A 16,516-nucleotide genomic window follows, 5' to 3' on the forward strand; every position below is an offset into this window, starting at 1 on the left:
TCTAATCGAGTCTAGCAGTTCAATTTATCATTTTATATCAATTTGTAACAACGCTGTACTGGGCTCTAAAGAAGAACAGGGAAAAGAGTCCTAAACCTGGTTGAACTGGAAGAGGGTAGCTGAATCCAATGTTTACACTCAGTGCAAAGCACTGGGCAGCAGTCACCTCCTTTGGGATTCATCCACACATGCAATTTGTTTCCAATAATTCCTGGTAGTTAATGGAGCATTTAGCTTGTAAAATTCTTTGATTTACACCTTACTTGTTTTTCTGTCATTAAAATGTCTGTGTAAGGACTACTATAGTACATAGATATAGCCATGCAGGGGATGAGGACACTGTTAATCAAATAAAATCAAATCTACTTTGGCATCGTGTTAACTTGCGCCTTCCTTTCCTTCACTGTTTTAGATGGGAAGAATCAGCTGCTTTTGGCCTTGTTAAAATGCACAGGTAAGGGGTATCACTTTGTTGCAATACACTGTATATACATCGTCCCACCAGAACTTTTTGTGAATGCCTGTGCATACATCTAAGCGGTATTTCCTTTGCATTTAGCTTTAGTCCTGGCATTTTATGCTAACATTTCTTGTGTTCTGCATCTATGGCGGCCTTTTCATGCATCTGACATCTGTTCTTCAATTTACATTGCTTCAATTACAGTGTAGGTTGCTGTGTCACCTGGCTGGCCATTGATTTCGCACAAGCACTGTTTTTCTGTCTTCCTTTTTTCTTTTGTACAACCCACATTCCCAGATGGCTTTTACTGTTTCCTGCTGTGGTGAGAACATGCAGCAAAAATGAGACCTATTGCACAACTGTCTGTGAGACCATGGACACTGACATCTTTCTAAACAGAGCAGGCACGTTAGGGATTTGGGACTGTGTATACTGAAATTACAGCCAGGAGGATACTAAGAACCTAAATGTGCAGGCAGCTCCTAAAACCACTGTGGATAGACACCATTAATCTGTTACCATGCACAAAATGTTGTACTCACAGATCAAGTGACAGGCTGTTCCCAGGAGTGAATGTGCTGTCTTTTTATAATTGAAATATCTGTGTGGTGTATTTTTGTTTGAAAATGAGGTAATAAATAACTGCAATAGGCTGTCATTATTTCACTGTGCCGGCTTGATTCTCATGTTCTCATAGAATGAAGATGTTGGATTAGCATGGCTCTAAATCACCTCCGTGCTCCTGCCAGGCCTGGTCCGTGGGTCTGTCAAAACCAGCCTGCAGTGTCAGTCTAGTGTCCATAAAGGCTGCTTTTAATGACAACAGCTATACTGAGTCCATAAGTGTTTACCTATGCCCCATCCCCTCAGCAATTTCACCAGTATCCTCTGGAAAGAATGGAGGAGCAGGTGGCACTGAACTGGCTATGCCAGCTTTATGGCAGCAGGGATTCGCTAGCTTTGAGGGCAGTTCTAAGCTCTCTTTACCTTACTTTAGCAGTTCAGTTCGTACTGCTGGAAGGCGTGGTTGCCCTTCAGTTGAAGATAGGGCCCAGGGCCTAGACTTTATTGGTCAGTCTATTGTGGTCAGTGCTCCATAAAAATAATCCAGATCTTCAAAGCCTCTGAATGATGTCTTCAGCTTCTTTCTCTTGGGAACACTGCAGTGCCTATTGGAGGAGCCTGGGAAGTAGCTCTTCACTTATTCATGTTCCTCTTTGGCCTACAATCCCCTTAAGTATGACAAGGTTGCTTAGACCAGCATGTGGCTGCCTGGCAGCCTGACTGGAAGCAAAGTTAACATGGGAAATTCTCCCAGGAAACATAAACCAGTTGGTACCCTACTGGCAGGCCCAGTTAATGCATTAAGCATATGGGAAGCCCATGAAATACAGATGGATGAGGGGCAAATGAATCTCTAATAGCCCAGGAGAGAAGTAATGGCAGAGATCCTCTTTCATGAATTCTCTTGCTTCTGTAAACATAAAAAGAAGGGAATCAGTCCAGATTATGGCACTAAGGAGTTACAGCTCTTCCCAGTCAGAAGAATGAGCATGCAGATGGCAGAGGTAAAATAAAGAGTCAAGTGGCCTGGAAAATTTTCAGCAAAATTTTCCCATTGATGCTATCTTTATCTCTACAGCCAGGGCATGCAGCAAGAAGAGGTTATCTGTTATGTCTGTGCAAAGCTACAGCAGAAGTCAAATGTCATGCACACAGATACTACAATAGCAGTGAGTATTCTCATGACTACTTTATGCCTCTCTCCTCTTCTCTTGCAGATACTGAGCTACAGCTGAGGCGTGATTCCATCTTCTGCCAATCTCTTGTGGCTGCTATTTGCACCTTCTCGGAGCAGTTACTGGCTGCTCTCAACTATCGATACAACAACAATGGGGAATATGAAGAGAGCAGCAGAGATGCCAGCAGAAAATGGCTGGAACAGATAGCAGCCACTGGTGTTTTACTAAATTACCAGTCTCTGCTCTCCCCCACTGTGGTAAGATGAAGAGTTGCGACACTCTTGGGTCTGTTCACATTTGTATGTGTGCTGCTCTGCCACTCACAATCCAGCCAGAGCCCTTTGTTCTAGCAGCATGTTGAGGCTCTCACTGCAGCAACCTCAGGAGACTCCCAATGCTGACAGCCATGCCCCAGTATTCCATATCCCATTACTTCCATCTCCTCACAAATACTGGATGGCTGTCACACTAGAGCACTGTCAGAATCAAACTGCTTTTATATTTGGAGTGATGTTGCTGCGTTTAGTTGCTCAGCTGTTGGTGAAGCATGTGTGGCCTGCCCTCTTCTGGTGAAATCACACATTTCAACGAGTGGATAAAAGTTCTGAGTATTCAGAGTTCCAAACATGAAAATCTAGACTTTTGTTCATACAGCGACTGTTTTTATAGAATAGATGGACTGAAGTGTATTTCTCACACAATGCCGTGGTGCAGTGATTTGAGCCTAAGCTAAAGGCACCATGTCAAAGGAGGAGAAGGTCTTGCATAGTTCACCTGCACCTAATGAGTAGATAATCCTCAGTAGATAAGCTACAGTAAAAATGTTAAGAGAAAAGCGTAAAAAAGGCAAATAGCTCTGACAGTATAGAGAAGTGACTTTTTTGGACTTTTTAAACATCATATATTGAATGTGTGCAATGATTATTCCTTCACATTGCACGGAATGTAAGGACATTTATTTCACAGTAACTGATACGCTTTTCACATTTGTAGATATGGGGTAAAGTTTGGAAAAAGAGACACCTTCAAAATTATTCAGTGCTTCAACCTCTCTACTCTCTGTGAATCGCATCAAGCGACATCCAAGCGAAGGGTAGCTAAGCTTGTATCACAAAGTTAACGAGCCATTAGTAGTTACCTTGGGGGTGTGGAGTTAGTGGAAAGCTTTGTATTCTGCTTTAGGTCTCCTGAAGCAAAGCACACCAGTAACAACTATCCTGTCCTGCTATTGATTTCCTTCTGGCAGATGATGACCTATTTGTATCTGGTTCTTTGCCCCACAGAAGGAGGAGCGTACCATGCTGGAAGACATCCAGGTCACACTGACTGAACTGGACAAAGTTGCCTTCTATTTCAAGCAGATGGATGAAAGTCTTGTAGCAAGTGAGTATTCTCAGTTTCTTTGGAGGTCTTTTTTCGTGTTTGTTTTATAGGTTACATTTTCCATGATTATAAATCTAACAGACCACATCAAACCTGGAGAGTACCCAGCAACCTCTCTGAAGGACTGTTGCATTCCCTCAGCTTCCTCTGCAAGCACACAACATAAAAGCAAGGATTTTGATATCCTGGGATGTCAGTGGCATGTTCTGTGATTTAGGTCTGTGCCAGTGTACCTGACTTGTGTGATTTCACATGTAGGAAGATAAGACAGATGATGAACAGTTCCTGACAGATATTTGTAATTAACCACTCTACCAAAGGAAGAAGGACTGTCCCTCTACAGCTCTTCTGTGTCCTCTGTCCCACCTTGCCACATCTCTCCCCATGTTTTCTATGAGATGCCATGAAATAAGATGGGATTTTAATTGTTAATCACATTTACTGTATTAGCATCAAACATCATGCTAGCTGCATCTTTTAAGGATAAACTTTCAGAACCTGTTTTCTCTCAGTAAAGGTTCTCCCATATTCATCTAATGGCAGAGATGTGAAATGTCATTAGATTATCTAACAAACTCAGGCAGCAATGGTTTCAGATTTGGCCTTCTGTGGTAATACAGCAACTGTTTTATCTTTATTTCTGCAGATACTCATGTCTTCTACCACATCGAAGGAAGTCGTCAGTCCTTGAAGGTTATCTTTTATCTTGACAGCTACTACTTCTCCAAACTGCCTTCTCGGTTTCAGAATGGGGGAAGCTTGAAACTACACACGGTGCTATTTACAAAAGGTATCTATAAAAAGCTTTCTTGAGAAAAATAAGCTAATAGATGAGATTAAAAGATTCAAAATAAAGAATGACCATGAAACTCTTAACATAATGCAGCTGAAAAATAGACATATTTAAGAAGCAGATAGTTGTATTCTGGGAAGATCTGGGGATTGGTGGAGATTAGAATAAAACACAGTCATGAGAACAAGATATGCCTGCCTGGGGCTTTTTTATGCCTTCCTGCAAAGCTTCAAGTCACAAAGACATATTGGGCTATATGGACAGTCTTATCTAGTATGGTATCAAGGGATGTTCCCTGGGTACAAACAAGTATTTTTAAAAGCACACACCATGACAGAATTATCTGAGCTGGAAACAAAGGAATATTGACTAGATAGGAAACATTCATACCAAAATATCCATCAAGGGTCTATGAATGGGCAGTAATTATTGTTAGACAGAACTGCTTTCTGTGAAGCTCACCTTTATACCACTGCATTCTCACACTGGGAAATTCATTAAATTTATGCTGTAACAAATTAACCTTGACATGATCTAACAGTCATGTGCAGAGCAGTGAGATGATGTAGAGATAAATAAATAAATTAAAAGAAAACTAATAACATTCTACATTTGCATTTACCATAATAATGTCTTAGCTAAATGTTTTCTTTTTCAGCTCTGGAGAGTATGGAGGGGCAATTACAACCAGCTGGTTCACCACTGGAAGAACTTCCCCAGCAAATTAATGGTCTCTCTCTTGAAAAAGTGCAGCAATACTACCGTAAACTCAGGTATTTCATACTTCTCTTTTCCTTTAAAAGACATTGAAAAGAGTGCTCCTTGCTAACTACATTAAAACTCATGAAAAAGAGATTCCACTCTTGATGATTTCCTGTACAAATAGGATTCTTGTACAAATGAGGAGATCCTCATTTTGTGAGAAACCTGTTAATTTTCTTCCCACAGTTAAGCTTGTTCTGAAGTAGTGCACTGTACAGAATGAAATTCCCATCTAATTTGACTTCAGAATTTTGCACAGGGCTAACATTATATAAGAAAGGATTTTTGGAGTATTTCAGTACAGACTATATAAATTTCTGCAATCAAAATGCTTCAATAAGAAGGCAGATCTTGAAGTACAAGACTTCTATCATAGTCTTCTCAGACGTTTTGTACAAGACAGTACACATATGTGCTTGAAATGAGAATCACTAACGTAGTCCTTGCTGGCATTTTTGCAGGACATTTTATCTAGAGAGATCAAACTTGCCCACCGATTCCAATACTACCGCAGTGAAGATTGATCAGGTATTGTTATTTGTTTTATTTCTTCATGAGCCAGTCTCTAAAACCCCAGTCATGGGACACCCATATGGTACACCTGTACAAACCCAAACATAATTTTAAAAAAGTTCTCTGCTCTAAAGAAGTGATGTGAATTTCTCTGGAGCTTAGCTACAGTTTTTTTTGTTTGAAGAAAATGCGGGTACCTAGAGTAAACATAATCCTTAGCTTACGCACTAGTAAGACTCCATATCATGCTGATTGCCTCTGCTAAATAACGTTAGATGTTAGACAGAATGAATTAATTCTTCTCTCCCACAGATGTATAAAAATGAACAAACATTCAGATTACAAGTTAGGTTTTGTTCACAATTATAGAATAAAACAACAGGACAATAGTGCTTCCCAGCATCTCATCCAAAGGCAGGCTAACTGGGGCAGGTGACATGAATATTTGCCTGTAAGGCAGTAAGTAATACTGCAGTGAAGACAAATCAGAAAATTTGTAATTGTAATATGCATTGTAAACAAGCTATGTGATTCATGGTAATGGCAAAAAATTGCCCCAAACATAAGCCACCATTTGTATTTTTCTACTTCTAAAGTTCATGTATGTTCTAAATAGTTACTACTGCACAGCAGTTACCCTTGTGTAGATTTAAGGTCCTGTGCTGAGACACAGGATAAAGAATTGTAAATGTCTTTATAACTGAAGGAGTAAACGTGCCACTGATGTGTTGTTGTTTTCTTGCTTTGTTTAGCTTATTCGTCCCATTAATGCAATGGATGAGCTTTGCAGGTTGATGAAATCTTTCATTAATACAAAACCCACCCAGTCAGGATATTCAAACAGTAACATATCAGGAGCTGGCCTGCTACCTATATCCTCCGAGCTCTGCTACCGACTTGGAGCCTGTCAGATTACTATGTGTGGCACTGGAATGCAGAGGTGAGATTAAAAAAGCTGAAATGTTACTGCTGTGATTAAAGTTTTTGTCTTTTATAGAGATTTGAGCAATATATATGATTCTGTTCAAATCAGTACAAAGGTAGATGCTAAGTGAATATAATAAGGATCTAAACCTACTGCCATCTTTATTTTAGGGTAGGTTATGAGTTTTAATACTTCCGTTAATAGCTAGTTTTGACACACAAACTTTGTTTCAGTGCATCAACCGATGCAATTCACTAAGTGAGCTCATTGCATATAACTTTCAGTCAATATCACCTTCAATACACACTGAAAATGTGGGAAGTTGCTCAGAAATAGCTGTATAATTTTGGTGTGTGCAAACATTGGTTCTAAACACACCACTGTTCTTCAAGTGAGTAAAGAAAAGATTTGTTTGTGAATATGCTTACATGACGTCATGCAGAAGAGCAATGTAACATTGGCTTGTGGTAATGATGCTGCAGACTAAAACAATTGCAGAATCTAAGTGTAAAGAGACTGCAAATGCAGGACTAAGCTTACATTATAGTTTAGTAACTAAAGAAGCTTAGTTTTAAATATAAAAAAGATAGCTAATAGAATACATACGTTAACAGGTAAGTGTCCTATACATACCTATATGTACATTTTAAAATATAATCTTTGATTTTCTCTCTCCTGTTCCCATGTTCAGAAGTACACTGAGTGTGTCCCTGGAGCAAGCAGCCATACTGGCTCGAAGTCATGGACTTCTGCCCAAGTGTATCATGCAAGCTACAGACATCATGCGAAAGCAAGTAAGTATTTGGATGTGTGTATCTGTGGCAAGCCACCAGTTTAATTCCTGTAATATCACAGTACAAACACCAATTTATTTCCCTACGGCACTGTATTTTGTGCAGTACAAACTCATACAGCCAAACTTCTATTAATGTCTGAACAGCTTTATATCTCTGACACAACAAAGTAACTTTTGCATGTACAGCCATTACAGCAATTAAAATATATGCCTTAGTGCACATTAGTTAAAGTGTGTGCCTTGTTGATTAAATATACTTGATAGTCTCTACTTTTTAAGACAATTTCTGTAAATACAAAAAGCAAAAGTCTCAATCAGTGTTAAACTGTAGAAACTCCCTAGTGATAGACAGCAGTGCTTGTAAAGTGCTTTGGGATTAATTTCATCTTTTAAGTAAACGCAGATGACTAATGTATGTACCCAGTGGATTCCAGATCTTCTAGAGGTAGTTAATGGATTCTCAAATAGAAAACATAGTCCCATTATAATATTTTCCCCTAAGGACAAGATGCTTTATCAATATTGTCAGTACCATAAATTCTGTTTCTTTAGGGACCAAGGGTTGAAATCTCTGCCAAGAATCTGAAAGTGATGGACCAAATGCCACCATGTGCGCCCCGGTAAGTTATTATATATTATGCATGTTATCTGAGTGCTTGTTTTATGTTCCTGTATCAGTTGTGGAGTTCCTATTCTAACCAAAGATCTCCTTAGTAGCAATAGCAGAAAAAAGAAAAAAAAAGTTCTCCTTTCTCACTGTACTAAACTGTGCTCTGTAGCTTAATAAGCTTTGCCTGTTATAACTGGCAGATCATTAACTTCACAGGTTTCTGCATTTTCTAAATAAAGTATCACTGAACAGAGAAAAGGGTCTTTATTGGACCATTGCTATGAGTTGGAAAAGCTAGCGATTGACAGCCATCTGTGGAATGCTCAGAAAAAAATCCTGAATGGCAAATCTGACTGTAGATATGCAAAGATAATTCATAAGCTAGTACTTTGGCTGCAGTCCTATTGTGTGCTTAGAATATCTTGACTGTATTTACGGCAGAGAATCATCTAGGTTGGAAAAGACCTTCAGGATCATCACAAGTCCAACCTGACCTACTGAGTCCCATCACTAAAACCACATCCCTTAATGCCATGTCCAGATGTCTCTTAAAGACTTCCAGGGATGGGGACTCCAGCACTTCCCTGGGTAGCCAACCATACAGTAATGCAGCTCTAAGAAAGACCCTGGTTGCCCAGGGTTATGTATGCTGTTTTTGTCTAGAACACGATTTTGGAAAGCACTGTACGTTTGTAATCCTACTGCACCTAACAGGAGCTAGAGATGTTCAGCACCTCTCTTTACAGGATACTTTCTAAGAGCATCTTTATTTTTAAGAGAAGTATCTTTTTGGCCTATTTACTCCAAACGCATTATGTCGGAGAGAAGAGAATAATCTTTAATAAAGTACACCACAGCATTTTCACACAATGGTCATAACAAATCCCCATGATTTAGATGAATATTTGCACAGAATCAGTTTGTACAAATAATTTCTGCCTCTACTCTTGTTAATGGCATTGTTTACACGAAGCAAGCAAAACAGTTCCAGCATGCAGGAATTGGCATCAGAAAAGATCTAGTAAAGTCTTTGCCATCCCTTCAGACAGAGCTATCTGCCCCTCAAAATGTTTATAGGAAATTACTTTAAATTTTAGAGACTGTCACAGTGCTTACCGTAGCAGTCTGCCTTTGGTTTATTTTTTTCAGAGACCTTAAAGGGAAAAATATTGGGCATTTATAACCACAACCTTATCCTTCTGTTAGGTTGTAATTGTTATTTCAAAAAGGAATAAAACAATAGTCTGGGTTGGCTCCTCTACCATGTTCCCAGTGTCACACATCAGCATTCTATCAGCATGCTTATTTTGCCTTGTTAATGACCTACATTATTTAGGTTCCATTATTATGACTGTAACAACATGCTATGTTTAAAAATGAACAGCTTTACAAACAAAAATGAGACATTTCTCTGTTTTGGCATACATGCTAGATTACCATGACAAATTCCAGGACTATTTGCTTGGATTATTTCAGGGTAATAAAGCTCAAATACGTATGTTCCTACTGGGTTCTATCATCATAATTTGAAATAAAACTGAGCAAAATTAAAGGAAGATCTGGTGAATTAACTTCAGTTCTCAGTATCATCTTTCAAGATTTGTCAAACTCTAGAGTAGCAGTCTTGAAAGGTTACCTTGATTTTATTCAAATATAATGTAGAAAAGACTACCACAAACAATCACATGAGTCAAGATGCACTTAGGTTAACCATCGTCCCCCATTAAACCCCAACTGGTTTAAAAGAAAAGAAATAGAAAAAGAAAGGGATTGCTGAAGACCTGAATTGGGCCAAAGTTAAAAAGGAGTGACGGAATGTCTCAAATAGTATTTAAACAATGATGGTAAATAATGTAGTTAATAAATCACTAGTAACACTTTTATATTTGCAATTATGAAAAATAAGGCTAGTGGCATTCTTGATATTGGATTACTTATAAAGCTTGCGGAATGTTAAGGAAGAAGCTAACTCTTGTATACTATGCCAGTAACTTCGTGTTATCATTCCTGTGACATTTAATAACGTACTCTTAATCTGCCTTAAAGACTCTACAGGTTGTGCCAGCCACCTACAGATGGGGATTTATAAAAGTGAGAGCGGCACCTGCGTTGTGGCATCATTCAAATATTCAACAACATGCAGCCCTGTCTGAGGACCCACGCTAACTAACGCTGACAGCGCTGAAACAAGAGGAAGAGATGGTGCTCTGAAGTAGTCAGAGGTGAACGTGCTGGATCCAGGCACCAAGAATCTGCCTTTGAACTCCTGCAGTACACACAGGGATTCTTGTATCGCTTTGACTTCTCGAAGAAATTCTTGAAACAAAGATCACAGAACTAAAAGGGATGTTATTGCCATTTGCTAGATGCCTGGAAAAATGACAATTATGCATCAAGAAAGCGCAGTTTTACTGATGACTTGTTTGTGCTGCCACCTAAAAGTTGTGGACTTAAAGGTATGGATTGGTTAAGAAAATCCAGAAAGATGCCTCTCTCTCTCCCTGTACTGTATCTGGCATCCATTTAATTGCCAGCATCATTTTGGTCAGTGGCCTTGAGCAGTAGCTTCACAAACACCACTTTTTAATGTACTGACCTGCACTTTGGAACAACAAATAGCACAATCTATGGTTTATTGAGATACGATCAGAAAGAATTTCTTCTGGAGTCATTTTCCACTTCAGCCCAGTGAGAACCAATCTATGCTGCAGAGTATACATTCCATAATACTTCTCACATTTACTTCATGTTACTTACTGTAGCTTTCAGGTTTTGGATTAACTCTTTTTACTAATGCCCTATTATGTGCTCTGGAAATACAGTGGTATATAAGGGGAGAGATTGGAGTGAAAGATTTTAAAGGAAACTTTACAAAGGAAAAATACAGTCTTATAATCTGATTATTTGAACAGATGTAGTTTTTAAAACCAGTCAGAAGAACTATACTTATTTATGTGGAGTGGAATACGTGTTTTGGATCATGTTATTATATATACAAGATTTAAATAAAAATTATATTGTTTAAAATGGGACCAATATGCTGGCAATTACACAGCTACTCCCAGTTTACTGAAAAGAAATCTACATTATTTAAAATCTTTCAATATTTAAGTAGTCTTTAATACAGTTATTAAGATGTATTAGGGATGCTTTAAGTTAAAAGAAAAAAAAGGAATCATGTATATAATGTACTTTATTTTTTCTTGTTTAAAAAATTGTTCTCCATTCTGTCAGTATTATCCTAAGCACAGTAATTTTTTTCCAAATTACTGGCTGAAACTAATTGAAACATGTCAGCAGTCTCAGGACAGAAATAGCGTTCTCTTGGAGTGAGTGCCTTAACATGACCACCCATCCCTAACAAATTTCAATTGTAGGCAGGTGTCAGTGGGCAGGTGTATAGGATATTTACCATTCCTCTGTTCCTCCACAGTCTCATTTAAAACAGTTCATTATTAGGAGATCCAGAAGCGCTTTGCAGTGATGTGTATTCTAGAAGATGAAAGGTGGTTTTTGTTTTTTTTTTTAATATTATTATTTCTGAGGTTGTTTGTGTTTTAGCTGGGTTAGTTTTATTTTATTAACATCCCAGCCAATTCAAATCTTAAATTAAAATCAGACCCTTTCAATTTGGCTATGAAGGTCTTTTAATTTTTTAATTTACACATCAGCACAAAACAGCTTATGACAAGTTTGGGGATGCAGCTTGTTCTGAACCTTGTTTCTGATTCTTTAAAGTATTTTCTTCGTGACTCACAGACTGAAATCATTTTGGGGAAGGAACGTCTTTTGTTTGATCTCTTAATTATTTCCTCTGACTTAGAGTAACCTGTTGCAAGGAACTAGGGCAACCCATCATTAGCCAGCTGTCAGATACAGGGGTTTGTTACTAGAGTAACCATTTTTTACTGCAGTAAGATGAGCAAAGCATCATTTCAATGCACTTTCTCATTTTTTGGTCAATTTTGCAAGAGTTATTCTTGGCCTTTGCTGTTTGAAGAAAAAATGGATGTTTCTCTACTGAATTCTCAACTTAAAATCTACTTAATATTATCAAAATAAGGACTGTAGGAAAACCTAAAAGCAAAAAGAACACACATGCCAAGATCCTCGCTTTGTCTACATCAGCTCTGTTCAGTGGAACTGCAGCAATCTGTACAGCCTGGTGAGGATCCTTGCCCACATTTATGCAGTCATTGTAGACGTTAAAGATGCATAGAAGAGCATCTAAGGGCATTTACACTGTGCACTGTTTTACATTGAAATGTACATGTTATTCTCATTGAAAACATGATAGAAGTATTTTTATTATTAAAAGTTGATTTATATTATAAGGAAAGAAGATATGATTTTATTTTTCTGTTACACCCTTGATTTCCTTAGTGTTTAAGTTCTATTTAACATTTTAAGTTCTATCTGATATTTGTATGGAGCGGTGAGAAGTTCAAGCTGTAAGGGAAAAGTAGTTTTCGATACCAGCTCAAGCTGGCAGCACAGTGCTAAACACTTCCTGTTTGTGCAGTGCAGCTACAGATGTGGTTTTACTGCAGACTTCATATTAAAGTAGAAAAACTGTTTTGATGCGGTAAAATTGCAATGTTGGAATCCAGGGCTGGAAAAGACAGATTGAAATAGGAAGAAGACAAAAAACAGGCAATGCACAAATGAACCTGCAAGTTAAAAGAGCGGATTAAGTCTGCAGAATTTCCACAGGTAAATGCAAAATAAGAATCAGGCCTGCCGCAACTGAGCAAGTGGGGATTTCATAGAGCTGAAGCATCTGATACATTGCCATGTGGAAAACTTAGTTGAGATGGAGAAAATGGAAACTAGCAGCATGATTATGAGGTGTGTGAGCAGCTGGCTAAAGGAGAGAAGGAAACACTGAAAAGAAAGTGGGGGTTGGATGGGGGTTGCAAGTGGAATTTCTTACATTTCAGTTTTGTAACTGAATAGATTTAACATTTTCATTAGTCACTGAAGCACACATGCTACCAGACTGGGGTTGATTTGGCACTAATCTAGAGAAGGTTTAGGACACACACAAAGATAGCCCTGGAAGACAAGTAATTGACTGGGATGAAATTATATAGTACAGATGCTAGCACATGCAGTCGAAGATTAAACAAAGTATTTTGCTATATTTCATGTTAACTGAAAATAAAAGGACCTTGGTTATAGAGATTGCCAGATGACTTAGATTCAATACAATTGTCATAAAAGCTCAGCCTGCACCAGGAGACAGATTTCCAGTTGAGAAGTATTCAAGCCACTGTGCAAAGGCCTGGTGGGCTCCTAGCTGGACAGCCACGTACAGTTATAGTCACCAAATAATTAAGTGAGACTATAGTGGCTAGATGTTGAGAAAAGACACTAAAATGGTATCAGTAAAGTGGGTACAAGTCTGCAATGAAGAGTAGAAGAACTTGAGTTCTTCAGCCTGAGGTACAGTATATCTGATGTCTTTATAAGAAGGTAATTGTAAGAAAAGCAAAGGCAATTCAGTCTAAACCTAAATACAGCCACACAGAGAAAAAGGAATACAAACAATTGGGGATAAATACTAGCTGAGAACTGTTTTGAACCTTAGAAAACTTTTCCAATCAGAATCTGAAAAAAAAAAAAAGGCAAACAAAAAGCTAACAACAACAAAACAAAACCCCAGCACTTTTACAAAGATGCTTACAAAGCTTATAAAAAAAAAAAAAAAAAACCTGTAAGCAGTGGTGCTTAGAGTAACAGGAGAGCCTCTCTGGGTGGGTCAGGAAAGGCTGTGTGCAATTATGTGTCTGTGACAGAAGCGGAAACAGGCCCAGCTCTGCCCTGTTTTGTCCATGGCATTTGCAAAGCAGAAAGCTTCAAGTCCAGGCCTAGCAGTCTTTTAGCATTAGACATTTTCAAATGCCAGTACTTATTTGCAGACTGAACTAGTAGGATTCTTAGATGAGAAGCCACAGATTCAGACAGATGTCTCAACAGGTCCTTTCAGAATAAAAAATATTGAAAAGACAAATTCACCTGGGCTCTGGCAGATCTTTTTGCTTCCATCATATTTTCTTATCAGTAAGTGGTGCTAAAAGCTCACTGCTCTGCTATTTGGGAATATTTTCAGTGCTAATTATTTCATGGGTCTGAAGTGATTTAGGATATAAAACACTAAGTGAAAACAACAAGAATTTCAATGTAAAAATAATTTGAAACACTCCTGGCTCCCTAACAGTGCACATAGTACAATCTGTCATACTGCTTGGCATTACAGGTGTCTAGCACAGCTGCTAAGCACCTGGTCATTGGTCAATGGCAAAAGGGGAAAAAAAGAACAGCACAAACTTAAACAGCTCATGAAGCTATCATTCACAAACGCATAGTGCATAGACTTGCTGATAAGGTATCAGCGATTAATCAAATTATCCAGTACAATTTGTATATAAAACTAGTAAGTATAGTGTAGACCTACAGAGTTAGAATACAAGGGTCAAAGTAAGACAAACCTGCAGTAGTTATTTATCTTAACAAGGAAGTAACAGCACTCTTTTTCTGCTCTGTATGTAGCGTGAGAGCCCTGGCTTTGATTAGCACTGAGAAACCATTGTCGTGCCACTGGGCTCTGAGCCATCCCTGTACGCAGAAATCCTTTCTGTTTTCTATTTAATACTATGGTGTAACAGCAGGTTTGATGGTACTGTCGCAGCATCACTACTCTTCATCACTAAAGGGGTCTTTCTACTTAAAATAAACAGAATACCTTCTAGTGCCCTTAAACCATGGCTTTCTGAGGTCTCTGTCTCACTGTTCCCAACAAACCTCCTTTGCTGTAATGAGCAATTCACTTTTCCTTCCTGCTTCAGTTTGGGGAGGGAACTGGGGAACTATTTTCTTACCACTGTACTGTGAAGAGTCAAAGGAGAAAAACTGTAACCCGTTTTCAAAATTGGGAATTGTAAGCTGTTTTGAAAACAGGGAGTGCTTTACATACATAATATAATATAGTTCTAGTGACTTTAAAAACAGGAAGATGGATAGAAAAATGGGATAAACATCACAAAGACACAAAGAAACCTCTGCATTTAATTCCCATAGGTATATTATTTGACAGCACTTGGTTGGTTAGAGGAAAGACAACTGAGTATATTTTTCATGCAGTCATTCTGCTCCATTTCAGGAATCAGAAGTACCATATATTTATACACACCATCAGGGAACCTACTTTAACATACCTGTTTTCCTTTAGGACAAAAAAAACATTTATGTATGAAGTTTCTTCAGGCTCCTTATCAGCAGCTGTCACTATCTTTGATTTGATCAATATCAGAATTCAGAACATAAGTGAATGTATGTTAAATCAATAATCTTTTTAAAAAAATGGTCTTGGCAATAGGCTATTCATTTTGGATTTCCAAATAGTCCCTGTTAAGCCTGTTTCTTCTATTGCACAGTTTGGCATGCATATAATATGGTTTATTTCAGGTCCTACTAACTGTCAGTGTTTCTATATACTGTGAGAATCAGGCTCTGATTCACTGTTGCAATCAATCAAGCGTACCAGAAGAAAAATTTGTTACTACCTGTACCCCCATCAGTTGACTGGGTTACTCGTTTTTACTCTCAAGGCTACCCTGGCTTTAGAGCTGATTTAAAGACAAAGGACCCAATTATCTTAGAATAACTGGTTTGGTTTTCATAGTTAACCTTTCACAGCTGTGTCTAGATGAGATAAGCCCGCAAGATGAAAATCACTGCACTAGTACAGCAAGTATAGAATACGTAACTCATTGCAGAGGACAGAGGACTTTTGAAAGGCTTTATTTTTAGTCTTGTTACTAAGGGTAGCAATGGCCACACTAATCTGACAATAGGTTAGACCAAATTTAAAAGGCTTTTGAAAGATAACTGATGATCAACTACAGGAACAAGACTGATACAAAGTTATTGCATTTACAGCTCATTTTGCACCTAAGATCAATTACCTCATCTGGGCAGGGGGGAAATGCTGAAGTGACACAAGTTGTACAGTATGTTTTTGCATAAAACAGACCTTTACGTGGTTTTAGGAAAATGTTCTGAGATGATATTTTTATATCGGTTCATTGGACTGGCATTTTCAAATGTTTTGTAAAAAGAAAAAAATGTACAGAATATTTGAGAGGTTTTTTCCAGTTATGTTCGAGGGATTCTAGTATACTAATAGAGTGTTATATTTTTCTTCATGTTCTGTATTTTTAACTAAGCATGTGTATCCTGCATTAAGATAAAAGTCTTAATATAATTTGTTCAACTTTTTGTGTTGTATTGTCTAATCCATGTTGTCATTTTGGTATTACTCCTGTGTGTGTGTTTGGTATACTGTATGCTCTGTGTCTGTCAGAGTTGAAATCAAGTCACTCAGAAAACACTGCCCAGATGGTCATAATGATGGGTCTTCTATCAGACAGGATTCAGAGCACTCCTCTTGGGTTTGGATGGTTGAAAGATACCTGAATGAGGAACATTTCTGTTGGGTTTTTAACATTACTTGGGCTATTGCTTGTTTAA

The 16,516-nt window shown here is 38.1% G+C and overlaps 1 protein-coding gene across 4 annotated transcripts in view; it reads left to right on the forward strand.

The window, feature by feature from the left end:
- Nucleotides 1–16,259, forward strand: part of PREX1 (phosphatidylinositol-3,4,5-trisphosphate dependent Rac exchange factor 1) — a 172,425-nt gene extending 156,166 nt beyond the window's left edge. For all 4 annotated transcript variants that reach the window (XM_080558290.1, XM_080558291.1, XM_080558288.1 and 1 more), the window contains exons 31-40: nt 413–454; nt 2,242–2,459; nt 3,486–3,585; nt 4,232–4,375; nt 5,037–5,151; nt 5,602–5,668; nt 6,406–6,593; nt 7,270–7,372; nt 7,927–7,994; nt 10,031–16,259. In XM_080558290.1, the coding sequence (XP_080414416.1) occupies nt 413–454; nt 2,242–2,459; nt 3,486–3,585; nt 4,232–4,375; nt 5,037–5,151; nt 5,602–5,668; nt 6,406–6,593; nt 7,270–7,372; nt 7,927–7,994; nt 10,031–10,073 (1,088 nt within the window). In that variant the 3' untranslated portion in view covers nt 10,074–16,259. The remainder of the gene's footprint in view (nt 1–412; nt 455–2,241; nt 2,460–3,485; nt 3,586–4,231; nt 4,376–5,036; nt 5,152–5,601; nt 5,669–6,405; nt 6,594–7,269; nt 7,373–7,926; nt 7,995–10,030) is intronic.
- The last annotated feature ends 257 nt before the right edge of the window (nt 16,260–16,516 follow it).

This window comes from Anser brachyrhynchus, assembly GCF_964034855.1.
Source record: "Anser brachyrhynchus genome assembly, chromosome: 16".
Taxonomy (NCBI): Eukaryota; Metazoa; Chordata; class Aves; order Anseriformes; family Anatidae; genus Anser; species Anser brachyrhynchus.